This window comes from Mauremys reevesii, linkage group 4 (assembly GCF_016161935.1).
Source record: "Mauremys reevesii isolate NIE-2019 linkage group 4, ASM1616193v1, whole genome shotgun sequence".
Lineage (NCBI taxonomy): Eukaryota > Metazoa > Chordata > Testudines > Geoemydidae > Mauremys > Mauremys reevesii.
In genome coordinates, this window is record NC_052626.1 from 49,190,973 (window position 1) to 49,207,834 (window position 16,862).

The 16,862-nt window shown below is 40.0% G+C and overlaps 1 protein-coding gene across 3 annotated transcripts in view; it reads left to right on the forward strand.

The window, feature by feature from the left end:
- Nucleotides 1–16,862, forward strand: part of STRN3 (striatin 3) — a 94,153-nt gene that overhangs the window by 17,227 nt on the left and 60,064 nt on the right. For all 3 annotated transcript variants that reach the window (XM_039534093.1, XM_039534094.1, XM_039534095.1), the window contains exon 2: nucleotides 16,335–16,438. In XM_039534093.1, coding sequence (XP_039390027.1) covers nucleotides 16,335–16,438 — 104 coding nt within the window. The remainder of the gene's footprint in view (nucleotides 1–16,334; nucleotides 16,439–16,862) is intronic.

Genomic DNA, 16,862 nt, shown 5'->3' on the forward strand with positions numbered 1-16,862 from the left:
TGAAGCAAATACTCACCAGCAACCACACAACAAAAACAATAACCCAGGAGAACCTATCCTTGCAACAAACTCTGTTGCCAACTCTGTCCATATATCTATTTAAGGGACACCATCATAGGACCTAATCACATCAGCCACACCATCAGGGGCTCATTCAGCTGCACACCTACCAATGTGATATATGTCATCATGTGCCAGCAATGCCCCTCTGCCATGTACATTGGCCAAACCGGACAATCTCTATGCAAGAGAATAAATGGACACAAATCAGACATCAAGAATTATAACATTCAAAAACCAGTCGGAGAACACTTAAACCTCCTTGGACACTCAATTACAGACCTAATAGTGGCAATTCTTCAACAAAAATCTTCAAAAACAGACTCCAACAAGAAACTGCAGAACTGGAATTAATTTGCAAACTGGACACCATCAAATTAGGCCTAAATAAAGACTGGGAGTGGGTGGGTCATTACACAAACTAAAAATTGTTTCCCCATGCTAATTTTCCCCGCTGCTGTTGCACCTTCTTGTCAACTGTTTGAAATGGGCTAACCTGATTACCACTACAAACGTTTTTTTCCCCTCCTGCTGATAATAGTTCTCTTTAATTGATTTGTCTTGTTAGAGTTGGTATAGTAACCCCCATCTTTTCATGGTGTGTGTGTGTGTATATATATATATATATCTATCTTCCTACTGTATTTTCCACTGCATGCATCTGATGAAGTGGGTTTTAGCCCACGAAAGCTTATGCTCAATAAATTTGTTAGTCTCTAAGGTGCCACAAGTACTCCTCGTTCTTTTTGCTGATACAGACTAACATGGCTACCACTCTGAAATAAATGCATCAGTTTCTCAACTATGATTATTTAGCTCCCATAATGCTTTTTATTTGTAGATCTCAAGATGCTTAACAAAAGAGTGTAAAGGATTAGTGTCCTCATTTTACAGATGGAGACAGAGAGGCCAGTTATTTGTTTCAAGTCACACAGCAGGTCTATGTCAGAGCTGGGAATAGAATCTGTCTCCTAACTCCAGTCCTATGCCCTAGTCTGAGGGAGCTATGGCCTTTTTTGAGGAAGGATGCTTGGCTCTGAAACACATCTTATATTTAAAGAGAACTGAGCCTGTACAGACAATATGCAATTGTTAACAGAACATTTGTATATCTATGATAAGTCTTATCAGAAGCAAGGTTTGCCTACATTGTAGTGCCGGTCAGTGGCCTATATTCATGGCAGAACTGTAATATCAAGATCATAGAAGATTAGGGTTGGAAGAGACCTCAGGAGGTCATCTAGTCCAACCCACTGCTCAAACCAGGACCAACCCCAACTAAATCATCCCAGTCAGGGCTTTGTCAAGCTGGGCCTTAAAAACCTCTAAGGATGGTGATTCCACCACCTCCCTAGGTAACTCATTCCAGTGCTTCACCACCCTCCTAGTGAAACAGTTTTTCTTAATATCCAACGTAGCCCTCCCCCACTGCAACTTGAGACCATTGTTCCTTGTTCTGTCATCTGCCACCACTGAGAACAGCCTATCTCCATCCTCTTTGGAACCCCCCTTAAGGTAGACTAAATAAGCCCAGTTCCTCAGCCTCTCCTCATAAGTCATGTGCCCCAGCCCTCTAATCATTTTTGTTGCCCTCCGCTGGAATCTCTGCAATTTGTCCAAATCCTTTCTGTAGTGCGGGGCCCAAAACTGGACACAATACTCCAGATGTGGCCTCACCAGTGCCGAATAGAGGGTAGCTCTTACTAATGCAGCTCAGTATGCCGTTAGCCTTCTTGTCAACAAGGGCACACTGTGGACTCATATCCAGCTTCTCATCCACTGTAATCCCCAGGTCCTTTTCTGCAGAACTGCTGCTTAGCCAGTCGGTCCCCAGCCTGTAGTGTTGCATGGGATTCTTCCATCCTAAGTGGACTCTGCACTTGTCATCTCATCAGATTTCTTTTGGCCCAATCCTCCAATTTGTCTAGGACACTCTGGATCCTATCCCTCCAGTGTATCTAACTTCCCCCCCCCCACCTTATTGTCATCCGCGAACTTGCTGAGGGTGCAACCCATCCCATCATCCAGATAATTAATAAAGGTGTTGAACAGAACAGGCCCCAGAACCGACCCTTGGGGCACTCCGCTTGATACCGGCTGCCAACTAGAAATCGAGCCGTTGATCTAGCTCAGTGATCTAGCCAGCTTTCTATCCGCCTTTGTAGTCCATTCATCCAATCCATACTACTTTAATTTGCTGGCAAGAATACTGTGGGAGACCATATCAAAGCTTTGCTAAAGTCAAGGTATATCACATCCACCACTTTCCACATATCCACAGAGCCAGTTATTTCATCATAGAAAGCAATCAGGTTGGTCAGGTATGACTTGTCCTTGGTGAATCTATGTTGACTGTTCCTGATTACCTTCCTCTTCTCCAAGTGCTTCAAAATGGATTCCTTGAGGACCTGCTCCATGATTTTTTCTAGGGACTGAGGTGAGGGTGACGGGTCTGTAGTTCCCTGGATTCTCCTTCCCTTTTTTTAAAGATGGGCACTATATTTGCCCTTTTCCAATCGTCTGGGACCTTCCCCAGTCACCACGAGTTTTCAAAGATAATGGTCAATAGCTCTGCAATTGGATCAGCCAACTCCCTCAGCACCCTCAGATGCATTAGATCCGGCCCCCATGGACTTGTGCATGTCCAGCTTTTCTAAAAGGTCCTTAATCTGTTCTTTCACCACTGAGAGCTGCTCACCTCCTCCCCATGCTTGCTGTCCAGTGCAGCAGTCTGGGAACTGACGTCGTCTGTTAAGGCTGAGGTTAAAAAAAAAATTGAGTACTTCAGCTTTTTCCACATCATCTGTCACTAGGTTGCCTCCCCCATTCAATAAGGGTCCCACACTTTCCCTGACCACCTTGTTGCTAACTTACATGTAGAAACCGTTCTCGTTACTCTTCATATCCCTTGCTAGCTGCAACTCCAATTGTGCTTTGGCCTTCCTGATTACACCGCTGCATGGTCGAGCAATATTTTTATACTTCTCCCTACTCATCCGTCCAAGTTTCCACTTCCTGTAAGCTTCCTTTTTGTTTTTAAGCTCACTGAAGATTTCTCTGTTAAGCAAAGCTGGTCACCAGCCATATTTACTATCATTTATAAACATAATTTAACAGTGAGTGAGAGAGTAATAAGATGTCTGGAGTTACTTTTTAAGTAAGACCTTTAATTGGCCAAGCAAAGCCATGTCTTCCGCTGAACTCAGTGCCATCTGTTTGTCATCCAATATATTTTGGATCCCAAATCTGACCAATTCCAAAATGTCAAGGAATGTTCTCTGCATTAGTAGGCAGTACCCTATTGCTTTTGGTGAGAATCAGAAAACTGGAAGATGGAAATAACACACACAGTTTCTTGCTGCTGGTTAGCAGACCCAACAGCTTCAGCCACCTCTGTAATTGGCCACCGATCACAGAACTGGTTAATGGCAGTCATATTATCATACAAGTACACCCCTCTCAGATCTGCCCATCTTCCAAATACAATTTAAAACAGACCGGATTGATTTTTAAATCAAATCAATTTAAATCACCAGTTCTAATCATGATTTAAATCAGCAAGAAGGAAATCTAAATTCAAATAATAGATTTTAATTGTTTTACATTTGTCCTTTTTAGGTATTTTCCTAAAGAAAGGTTGTTTCTTATTGGTTGGTAACCTTTAAACCATGTTGATTAGCAACTAAATATAACCTTTAGGCTAAATTTGGGATTTTTTTGCTAACAGGAGTGCACACTATATTTATTCACATTTATTTAAGCAATTGATTTTCTAGTACTCTTTGTCCTTCAAGATTTAAGAACTAGTAGATCTCATTAACTCACATCTAGTTTCTAATAATAGATTCACCGGTTCATAGGTTTAACTTTCCTTTAAAATGTGAGCAGTAAACATGTAAGTGCTGCTTATTGTTTATATTTAATGTATATGATTTTAATAATTATAAGTTTAGTCCTTAACATAGGTTATCAACTTTAAATTTAATTTTAAATACATGGTTTTAAAAAAATACTTAATTTAAATAAAATCTAAAGGTTTTTTTAAATTTTACGTAAAATCATTGACTTTTATCTACTGTTTAGAATTTTGACACCCCAAATGACTTATTTTCTCAGCCAGATATAAAATAAATAAGGAGGATGAGGGTCTTGAGAATGAGGGCATGTGGTGGGGGGAATTTTGGGCATATGGAGACCTGCTATGGTGATGGGGGGAATGTGACAGTGGAAGGGATCATGGGGGAGATACAGAGCCCCTGGCATGTGGCAGAGGAGGAAATAGGGAGTGGACACAGAGCATCATGCATGGGGGGAAGAATGGGGCCCACAGAGCCGTTATGAGGAAGGGGGATGGGGGGCACTGCAGGGAGTCCTTAAAATAGAAAGGGATAGGAGAGTGCTTATGTTGGGCAATGAAGGAATGCAAGGAACCATGGTATGTGCAGTGAGCTTGGTCTACTGAAGTAATGAAGTGCGCAGCCCTCTAGCATAACTTAATTGTATTTCTTTAGAAAGATTTTGGTGGTCCTCCTGACTCGCCCTAACTTGAACCATAACTTGAAAAAACTTACCTGACACATTTGCGTGAAAGATTGATATAAAAATGGGAGGAGATACCTGGGTGGGTAGGGTCCAAGAGCAGCACCTTAATGAAAGATCCAGTGTGCCCCCTCCCTGGCTAGTTAGGGAAATGGATGGGGTGAGAGTGCACTGGGCAATTCCTATCAAAGTGCAATTTCTGGACCCTGCATCCTTCATAGTGTCCATTCTTCCCTTAACTTCACCTCCACTCCTCCAAACTACACTTCGGTTGCTATAAATTATGATCTTCTTGTCTCCTTCTGCATTCAATCTCTTTTCCCTTTCTCCTCCTTTCCTCCAAACAGCCTGGTTGCTTGAAAAGAATGATCTAGTCAGTTTCATTTCAGTACAGTCCTGACAATGACTGGTTAGGACAGGGGTAGGCAACCTATGGCACACGGGCCAAAGGCGGCACGCAAACTGATTTTCAGTGGCACTCACACTGCCCAGGTCCTGGCCACCAGTCTGAGGGGCTCTGCATTTTAATTTAATTTTAAATGAAGCTTCTTAAACATTTTAAAAACCTTATTTACTTTACATACAACAACAGTTTAGTTATATATTATAGACTTAGAAAGAGCCCGTCTAAAAACATTAAAATGTATTACTGGCACGCAAAACTTTAAATTAGAGTGAATAAATGAAGACTCAGCACACCACTTCTGAAAGGTTGCCGACCCCTGGGTTAGGAGCTAGTGTGAAAGTCTGGGAGATTTAATCCTTCACTACTGGAGAGTGGAGAGAGTCGGGTAAATGAGTCTCTTCCCGTGCCCCAGTAGTTGAACATGAAGTCTCTGTCTTTGCTGCTGCCTTCTGAGTAACTAATTGAAACCTAAAATCTTTATCCCAAGACAAAAGCTGCATTAAAATGGAGGTAAGCCAGAGAGTACTTTTCAGAATTTAAGGTAAAATACATTGAGGCTGTTGTAATTATCCAAAAATGGAGGATTATAAACCCAAGAAATTCAGAGCTGAGGCTAAATGTAAAAAATCCAGACATCTGAGAGAGAAGAAATTATAGGTGAGATATGAATGTTTGTAGTCACAAATTAAACTGTTTTTTTTTTTTGAGAGAGAGAGAGGAGATTTTTCTTGCCATGTTGCCTCATGGCAGAGATTGGGTGATTTATCTGAATTTCCATATGTTACCTTGTTTTTCTGTTAAATTTAATCTCAACTCTGAGTTTCTGGAGTTATGTTGATTTCAGTGTGTCTCATTTGAGAATTTCCTTGGTTTAAACAAGAAAATTAGAGAATGTTGCCATATGGCATTCCTAATCACTTTAAGATATAAAGTATTAACTTTGTTGTTTTTTTTATTTGATTTTTTTATGGCCAGCTTCTCCTGTAGCCCCTGGCTACTTTGGAGTGGCTCAAGTCAGCCAGAACATACTGGCCAATTAATCTGATTTTTACAGCAGCTTTGTTTCATGAGATTTGCATAAAGCAACTGGAGTATACTCCAGTTGTTACTCTTTCCTGAGCCCTGTACATTTCCCTGCACATACACACATCCAATCCTTTCTCCTTTCCTTCTCCCCTCTCTGAGAAATTGTGGTGCAATGAGTAGTTTTTGAAAAGAAATGTTTAGGATTAATGGTCATTTTTGGCCATTATTTTTCATAACTAAAAATACCCGGGACTAATACGTAGCCTTATTTATAAACAATACAGCAATACTGAAGAAGGACAGCCATGGAGTGAATGGTGATAGCCAACTATCGCACTGTACAACAGTGGAGAGAGTGAAATTTTGGAGAAGAAAGTTGGGCAAGACCTCATTTGCAAAATGTCCCTGAATCTTTAATATCCATCCAGAGTAGTCAAAATCCTGTTTCTGAATTTGCATCTGAAAATTTCCCCATAGTAAACTGCATGGAATTTAATTTATTTACCTTTAGAAAGGTGAAGGATTTAATCAACCCTGCAAACATTTGAAGTCCACTATTGTGCTTGGTGCTGTACATGCAGACATTTTCTGCCGCAAGAAGCTTATGCTCTAAATTAGATATATATGTCAACCTGTGGTTGTAGAAGGTTGAAGCTGAGGCATCAGTCACCAAGCTATTCTTTAATGGGTTTTAAATTCCTGTATTCTTTCTTTGGGAATAGGAAGAAGAAGAATAATGTTTTTACACTGGTAAAGTATACTTGCAATAAATACCTCTTGTAAGTGTTAAATACTGCAGTAAAATGGGGGAGGAAGGTATTCAATAATATTCAAAAGCACTTTTTTGCTTCATGTTCAGGCATCACAGATGTATTTTAATTCTGAATATAAGACAAATTCTAGAGCAGATTGTGCTGCTAATGTTGCAATACAATGTTGTGGATAAAGAATCAATATTTACCACCATTTTGCTATCTGAGGGCATGCTACAAATTCCCTTTTGGGGTAAAGAGACACACATTCATGTATGCTCTTTAAGATGGAGCTTTTGTAATACAGCTGCTTGACTACATTCCATCTCTTCCCAAAACATTATAAGCCTTCTCTTCCACCAGAAGTCCGGAGTAGATTTAAAAACAAAACATACCAACAAACCCCACCATCACCACTGTGCTGCTTGTATCCTGGTGAGGTATAGGTGTATTTGGATTTCTAGAATATGTAACTGGTATTTGAGTTTTAATTGTTTCAGTTGTATTCACTTTTAAGCCTTTAAAAATTCAATTAATCATGTTGGTTATGATTTTTATTTTTGTTACAATCCAGTATACTCTAATGAAGCAGAAAACTTTTGGGGGTGTACAGGAAACAGGTACTCCAACATCATGAAGTGTATTGTTAAAGAATTTGTTTGCCGTTGTCTGCCTTCCAGGTTTCGCTGCTTAATTCAGTTTTCACACTAAACTTTTCCTTAATATTTCTAGCTGGACTTGGAATTTTTGGCAAACTGATTCAAACATTATGCACAAATTACACTGTAAGACCATTGTTAGGGTCTCACTGTCAAGACTCAAAAGTTAGGAAATGCCTGAAGTAAGGTTGCCTATGCAACTTTAACTTGGTCCTTTTGTGCATGTGCATATGTACTGTATTATGATAGTCTTTACATGATCACTCACTAAGTATATATTTCTGCATAGGATCCCTGTCTTTCAGTGCACAGATAGGATTTGCTCTGGGCATGAATCAAGGTTTTGTAGCGAAAGAGTCTTGTTTGTAGGACTCCTGATTAATTTGTTGTATAAGGTGGCACGTGTGGTGAATGAGGCATGTGTTTATAGGAAGAGAAAGGACAGTCTCATGGCTAAGGCATTTAAATGCTGTTCTGAGGAACTGGATTCTGTCCCTCTCTGTGCCACAGAGTCCCTGTGTGATGCTAGATAAGATGCTTAAACCAAATTTTTCACAGGTAGTCACTAACTTGTGTGTTCCTTTATTATTTGGGTACCCAATTTGCAAAGATGCTGAACACACTTTTCTTCAGCTGAAGTCAGTAGGAGCTTGCTTAAAACATATAAACTACTATATAATGCTAATTACTCTGAAAAATGAAGTCTTAGGTGTGTCAAACTGAGTATGCAAAACAGATGGATATTTTTTACCTAATCTCTCTTAGTTCCCCATCTGTAAATGTGGGGTTCTGATATCCCCATATCTCACAGGGGCATTGTGAAGATAAATAAATTAATGTTTCTGACACACTCATACTATAGTGATGGGTACCATAGAAAAGCCCATGCACAAGCAAACTCAGTTCTGCCATTTCCTAACTTTTGAGTACTTGACATTTATAATCTTAATAATGTTGTTTTAATATACTTTTGCCCCATGCCTTCAAATCTCCAGTTCCAGTCCTATCTCTTCCCCACCCGTGGCTCCTTGCCCCAGTCCCACTTGCTGCTCCTGAGGCTTCTCATTCCAATTTCTTTGCCCAGCTGGTTCCAATCTCCCCACAGGGTTTTAGTCCGAGTCTCCTTGCCCAACCAGTCTCATACTTGTCCCCATTTCCCCCTTACACCCCCCCGCCGCCCAATCAGTCTCCCTTCAGTCCCAGTGTCACCAGGCTCCTTGTTCCAATCTGCTCCTTCCCACTCCAGTTCAGTTCTCATCTTCTCTGTGGGGGGTCATTGGGAGCACAAGAGAGACGGGCTCCCTGTGCTCATTTGATTGCCTGGCCCAGAGCAGCAGGTAGCAGTAATTACAGGGAAACTCCAAGTGAGCTCCTGTAGGCTAGTCCTCCTCTGGAGCATGCTCAGTTGCTGTGTGGGGATGGCATATGCACAGTCTCATCAAATACAGGAGCTGTGAGGGAATGACATATGCATAGTCTCATCAGTGTTAGTAGCTGAGAGTATGTTCCTGCCCCTCAGTGTGGACTGAATCTTTGGAGATTTTAGCTGCAAAAGTCTGAGTATGTGTGAACTAAGGTTTTTCAAAATCTTGTAATTTAACCAAATTTGGATAAATTTTCACAGAAAAGGCACGTCTCTGACACAAAGACCACCCTCTCCCAAATTTGAAGTCCTTGTTCCAAAGCCTGGGGGCAATGGAACTTAGCAATGGAAAGGTGATAAGATTATTTTTATATATATATAACCTTGCAAAACAATGTATTTTTCTGTAGCCTTGTTCTCCGAAATGGATGGACTTTTTTTTTTTTAAATCAGCCTGAGGCAAATACCTGACATGTAAAATTTGCCAAATTTAAACTGTTTGGACTGAAAGCGAGAAGCAGTTGAAAAAAGGATCTTACAATGAGAAGTGTCAGGCAGCCTCAGTAATAAGTGCTGCTAACAGTCTTGCTTGTAACTCCTCCCCCCGCCCCCCCTTTCAAGATTAAGGAAAATTTGCTTCTCAAGGTCTTTTTTTTTTTTTTCCTTTCAAAGTGAATCTTATCAGGACTAGTTGCAACAATTCAGTTCTAATATTTGAAGTTTTCATTGTACATGGTGCTGTATGAAACTTAAAGCAATACTTCTCAAAAGACTTGAACATTTGCTACAGTTCTTGCTTAAGCAACCAAAATGTCTCATTCTTTGTCCAGAAAACTTTTCTGATTGAGTTATGTTCTTGTGCATAAAAACTTTGTGAATCTTTGGAATCTTTGTGAATATTCTAAGTTTGTACAGAAGTTCTTTTGTAAATTTTATGTCCATGTAATGCTGCTAAATTCCTACAGTAACTGCTCTGATGAAAGTGTAACAAAAGAACTGTGTAGGGGGAACTTTAAATTTAGTCTATTTAATTGCAATGACAGATCTCTACAGTTTAACAAAAGCCATATGATTTAGATTCTGGATCTTGAAAATAATGTAACAAATGCCACTCATAACATATCTCTTAAAGCATGGTAATAAACAGTAATGGAATTATACTTTGCAGGCACACTTTATAGTGATCTGTTTATAGTTATTTGCAGATCCAAAGTATCTGGGGATTATAAACTATTCAAAAATATTTGGGCATCAATTATATATTTGGTTTCAGTGCTTCTTAACTGAATTAATATTTAGTGTCCATACTAAAAAAAAAACTAGTAAACAGACATAATAAATTTCCTCATGTAAGCTGTGACATGATATGAAGTAGCTCAATTATAAGCACTCAAAATGCTTTGGTTATTGGTTAATAATTCTAGGATGTCATTGCACCAATGACTGTCATGATTCATTGATGGACTGTGTTATTTTGGGTAAGTTAGTCAAGTCTCTACACACCATCTGATACATTAGGAAAACAGGTGAAAGCAAGGGACAGAAATAGAAAGCTTGTTGACTAGAATAGTTGGCAAATTAGCTCTTGTGCTGAGTAATACTGTATGGGTGTGAGAGTACGTGGGTGACTTCAATCCAGCTTTGTAAAGTAATCCTAAAAGGCAAATAATTTAATTACTGGGTGAAATTCTATGGCCTCTTATGCAGAAGATCAGACTAGATTATCATAAATAGTCCTTTCTAACCTTAAAATCTATTCTAACAAAAAAACAAAAACCCCACCCACACTCTCCACCTGTGTTAAAACATTAAGGTTGCAAAATCCAGCATTTAAAAGTAAGGAAATGCCGGAATTAAGGTTGCCCATACAACCTTAACTTGGTCCCCTTGTGTGTATGCTTTAGATGGTAAGTGATCATGAAATTAGGGACTATTTTTTCCAGAGGATCCCTGCCTCTTTTTGCGAATTAAGTTATTCAGTATTTCCTCTTTATCCTCCATATTCAGTGTACGATACCAGACCCTACTTAATGCACACTATCCATACCTTGCACTGAATGCAAAATTATTAATTTCCTCATGAGCATTTCTGTGGTTTTCTCACCACAGTGTCTGAATGGTTCACAAATATTTTAATGAATTTATCTTCACAAATCACCTGTAAAATTATATAATGGTGGTATTCCCATTTTACAGAGAGGGATCTGCTTGTGAGCAGATGTAACACACAATGTCTTTGTTCTTTCTTCACACACATTAGTAAGAATATAAATATTTAAAAAATCAAACCCAAAATTCTGTCTCAGGCTAACAGGCCCATATACTAACAGGCAGATTCCATGCCATGAGCAGTCTGATAAAGCAAGTCACTCACTAACCCCAAACAGTCCAGATCTTTCTGTACTTAAGTAACATGCACCAAGCTCCATCTCCATTGTCTGCAACCCTGGATCAAGTCAGTATATATGCCAGAGAGTCACAGCATAGTGACAATCTCCAACAGTGTCAGGGCTTCACTCACATGGTGGATAAACATGTATGTGTTTTGAGTCCCTTTTTCTAATTCCCACACCTGACATGATGATGATTACAGATGCATCTATTATAGGCTTGGAAGCCCACATGAGCATCCACCCAGCACAAGGTATGTGGACACCTTGGGAGTCAGGGCACATATTAGTCTCCTGGAACTAAGACTAGTCAGACAGGTCTGCAATGCATTCTTCCCACTCACGTGATCCCATCACGGCCAGATAATGCCAGACAACACAATGACTGTCTTCTATCTAAACAAACAATGAGGGGGCAAAATTCCTCCCACTGTACAGATAGGTAGTCAATTTATGGAACTGGTGAATCTAAAACCTCATCAATTTCTGCAGGGTACATCCCAGGCACTCAGAACATGCTGGTGGACAGCCTCAGTCCACCTGGGAAAACATCTTTATGGACAGATGGGTTTTAGATATTACTCATTTTTTATTTGTCATACAATTTCAGGCTATCCACCCTTACCATTCCTCTTCCCTCTCCTTTTTCAGGGACCCCTTTCACTAATTGCTTCTACAAGAGGAATTTCAATTCTTGTTAGAACTTGGAGCTATAGAAGAGGTTTCCTTTCAATTAAAAAGAAAAGGTTTCTATTCTCGTGTTTTCCTTCTACCACAAAATGGAGACGGTCCGGTCATTCTAGATTTGGGACAATTCAAGACTTCAGAATGGTGACTCTTGTTGCTATACTTTTGAAAACTCTGCTGGATTGGTTTGCAACTGTGGATCTGCTTAATCCATATTTTCATATCTCCATCCATCCTGCTCCAAAAAAATTTCTAAGATTTGTGGTAGAAATGGACCATTACCAGTACATAATATTCAGCTCCAGGTGTCTGGCTATAGTGAGTTGGTATCAAAACTGGACAATCGTTCATCTGGACTTAGCATCCCTGTATCTGATAGCCTGGATGTTAGCTGCTTGAATGCGGCTGAGAAAATATGTTCTCAAGAAGTTCAGGACATTTTAATAAATAGTAGAAAACTTTCCATGGGAACTACTTACAACTCTAATTGGAAAAGATTTGATGCTTTTGATCGGATTATTTCCCTTTTCTAGGCTGATTTTTCCTTTCATTTTAGATTACCTTCTGTCTTTAAAATCCTCTGGATTATCAGTTAGTTCTATTAAAGTGAATCTAGCTTCAGTATCTGCCTGTCATCCTAAGATTAATGGTTTTAATATATTTTTCTTATTCTATTTAAAAAATTTCTTAAGGGTCTATTTCAAGCATTTCCCCTATAAAGGATCCATCTGCTCTATGGTATCTGAATATTGTGTTGTCAAGTTTAATGAAAACCCTGTTTGAGCCATTTGCTACCTGTCTGTTAAGTCTTGTATCCATGAAAACAATGTTTTGAGTAATGATTATTTCTGCTCATGGAATGGGTGGAATTAATGCTTTGATACCAGGTCCTCCCTGTAAGATTTTTTCATGGGGGATAAGGTTTCATTAAGATCTCATCTGAGTTTCCTGCCTAAATTGTGTCTGAGTTTCATGTTAATCTTACCTTAGACGTTAGTTCCTCCTATGTTGCTGACACATCAGGCAGTCCAGTTCCAGTGGTGTTTGCTTTTCCTAATCTTGTATGAATATCTTTATCACAGCCACCTTCAAATATCATCACCCTCCCCACATAGCAGAACTCTTCTACCCGTTAGATTTCTTTTCCATCCATGTACATCTTTGTATCTGTTGTTCAGTTTCCTATCTTCATAATCTTGGTTTTCTCTGCATTTACTTCCAGTCCATTTTTTACAGCTCCCCGTTCCTACCTCTAATGTAAGGGCAGTCATTCCATTTGATGTCATACTTAGTAAAGCAGTGTCATTGGCAAAGTCAAGATCATGTATCTCATCTCTGCTAATCCATTTTACACCATTCATGATGCCTTTTGTTTCCCGCTTCATCACCAAATCTATTGCTAATGCAAAGAGAATTGATGATAATTTACACCCTAATCTAACTCCTGTCACACACTTGAGCCACTTAGCCAGGCCTGTATCCTATCTTACTGCGCATCCACTTCTTCACATAAACTCCTTACTATGTTGATCAGCTTGTCTGGCACCCCATAGCTTCTAGCAATATTCCACAGGGTCTTTCAGTAGGCAGTATTGAAGGCTGCAGAGTCAGAAGAAGCAGCACAGAAGGGTGGCATCAAGCAGCTCTAAAGAATAGTGAAAGACTTCTCAGGAAGAACCAGACCATCACAGGTGATGCTGATCAGGGACATTCATGGACAGATGTTGAAAATGCATGAAGAACAAGTCAGATGATGGAAAGAACATTTCCATTCCGTATTAAACTGTCCAGAGCCAACGATCATTCACAGGTTTGAGAGAAATGCCAGTGCTAAATTAGAAATAGAAGAGGGACCAAGAACACCCGATGAAATTAAAGCAGCCATCAGAAAGCCTGACACTGGAGACAGCTCCTAATGTTTGACAGAATTCAAACTGGTATGAAAGGTGAAATTCTGAATGAGCAGCTAACAAAACTCTGTAATGAAATATAGGTGAAGGAACAACTGCCCAAGACTGGAAATGATCGTGGGATTGCAAAAAATAAAAATAAAAATAAAAGGGTGATCTTAATGAACAAACTGGAGAGATATTGTACTGCTATCAGTCTCAGACAAAGTATTGGCTACTGTTATGCTGAGTAGAATGAAGAAAGCAGTGAATGAAATATTACAAGAACAGGCTGGGTTCCATCCAGATAGATCATGTGGCGACGAGATAGTCACTCTTTGACAGATCATCAAAAACTATTGCTTGGCAAAAATGCCTCTTAATTATGTTAATGAGCCGATTAATTAACCAATATTTTGTTCAAAATCTTATGCTAATATAGAGGACTCTACGCTCTTTATATGTAGACAGAGCATTAGTTTTCTATCTGAAGAGGACTAAATATTTTAGGATTTCTTCCAAATCATTTTGTGACACATGCTGACAGAGTTAAAGGTTAAACCAATTTCTTCTCACACACTTTTGAACCGGATTTTATGATGTACTATTGTGCTGTCACTTTTCTGGTCGGGATCCTTTGTTAGTAGTTAAGGCACATTGTACAAGAGCACAAGCTGCTTCTGTAGCTGCTTTTAATAATATCTCCTCTTCTGAAATTTGTAAGGCAGCCACATGATCTTCTATTCATACTTTAAGGAAACATTATGCAGTTGGCCAGGTATTTGTAGGAGATGCAGCCTTTGGTAGAGCAGTACTTGAACTCTTACATGAATACAGATCTAACACCCACCTCCATCTGTTAACTGTTTTCTGTCTCCAAGAGTGGAAGACATATTATGACATTCTATACCTTGGGGGAGTGTACTGTAACCCCCATATTCCTCATTTTCATATACTTGTGATCTTACCTTACAAGGCATGCTTTATATGTATCAGGGGAAAGGTTATGATCTGCTGGAAGTCTTTTCTCTATACATATATGTGTATCATTAATGCACATGAAGTTGAGAATTGTGTTGTATGGTGGTCACAAAAGCATGTTGTAAGTGGGGGAATCAGCCAGATATTAGCTCCCCAGAGGCAACAGCAAGGAAAGTAGCCAGTGCCCAGGTGGGGTGTCAAACAACCCATCAACAGCCATTGTCCAGCAAGGGAGCTACAATGCAATCACTCACTTGCATGAGGCCACACCAGGGGAATTGCTCAACCTTGCTTGGAGAGACTCAGCAGTGCTCTCCAGACATGCCTGGACTTGTGCTCCCCAAGCGCATGGACTGAGAGTATAAAACAGACAGAATGGACACATACTGGGCCCTTCCCCTGCCCCACCTATGCTGCAAGCAACCAAGACACTGAGAAGAAAAGACTCCAACACAGGAGATTATATACAGGTTTGTTCCTTAAACCTGGGCCAAAGGACTGCAATATCCAGTGGGGTGAGAAAAATGGCTTAATCTAGTTGCCCAGTCTAATAGGGTTGAGAGTTTAGACTGCCTTCTTATATTTTCTTTTCTGGTAACCACTCTGACTTGTTACGCATTGACTTATAATCACTTAACATCTATCTTCATAGTTAATAAATCTGTCTATTTTACCTGAAGTAGTGCATTTGCTTTGAAGCGTGTCAGAGACGCCCCTTGGGATAACAAGCCTGGTACATACAGGGGCGGCTCTAGGGATTTTGCCGCCCCAGACACGGCTGGCAGGCTGCCTCCATTTGGCTGCTGAAGCCGCGGGACCAGCGGACCCTCCGCAGACAAGCCACTGGAGGCAGCCTGCCTGCCGCCCTCGCAGCGCCGGCAGAGCGCCTCCCGTGGCTTGCCGCCCCAAGCACGCGCTTGGCGCGCTGGGGCCTGGAGCCGCCCCTGGGTACATTCCATTTCTTTGTTAAATTGACAAACTCATATAAGCTTGCAGCGTCCAGCGGGCATAACTGGACACTGCAAGACGGAGGTTCCTAGGGTTGTGTCTGTGACCGGATATATTGGCTAGTGTCATTTGCTTGCAAGTAGCTGGGAGCAGCTTACATGCCAGAGGCTGTGTGTGAACAGCCCAGGAGTGGAGGTTCTCACAGCAAAGTAGGGTAAGGCTGGCTCCCAGAGTCGAGGATTGGAGTGGCCTAGCAGATCACCGGTCTAGATAGCACCAGAGGGGAACAGTCACACATATAAACAGTTCAAATGAAGAAAAAGTGGTTACTTGTTCTTTGAGATGTGCTGTCTGTGTATTCAACAACCTGGCCTGTTTCCCCTCTATTTGAAGTCCTTAGAAGATTTCAACTGGGGAAGGAACTAAGTGTTTGGTCTGCCTTGCCCCTGTATGCCTTTGGTTGGGTAGCATTAAAACATTCAGTGAAGCAAATATTTGTCACTAATGCTTTCAGCTACAAGAATTGAAACTAAATATTACCAAAACAAACTCTTGTCATTCAGTGAACTAGATTGTGTTTATCTGTACTGCAGGTGACTGAAACAAAACAAATCTACTCTTTTTGTGTTTTCAGGCTCGGATAGCTTTTCTACAAGGAGAAAGAAAAGGTCAGGAAAACTTGAAGAAAGATTTAGTAAGAAGAATAAAAATGTTAGAATATGCATTAAAACAAGAAAGGTATGTATGCATGTTCATTCAACATTTATCTGTGCTGAAAGATACTTTACAAAATAGAGGGTAATTTCTTTACATTTAAACACTTGGTCCAAGGTACGGGAACACTTCAGAGAACTTGAGTAAATTAAAGGAACTCTTCGTTTTTTTGCTATCAGTTTGGTCTAATCTGACATTTAGTCTGAGAGAGATTCTGCAATTCATAAATATCCTACTGAAAAAATCCCTAAAACTAAAGGCCAGTTTTTTCTTAAACTGGCTGTTTCTCTGGCTTACAGAAATAGAATTTTGTACTTCTGCTGCTGCCACAATAGCAGTCAAATAAGTTTTCAAAGTTGAATATTATGATGTATGAAGAAATGTTGGTATAATATCCTGTGTAAGTAGATATTAAACACAAAGAGCATCGTCCATTTCACCTTTCATA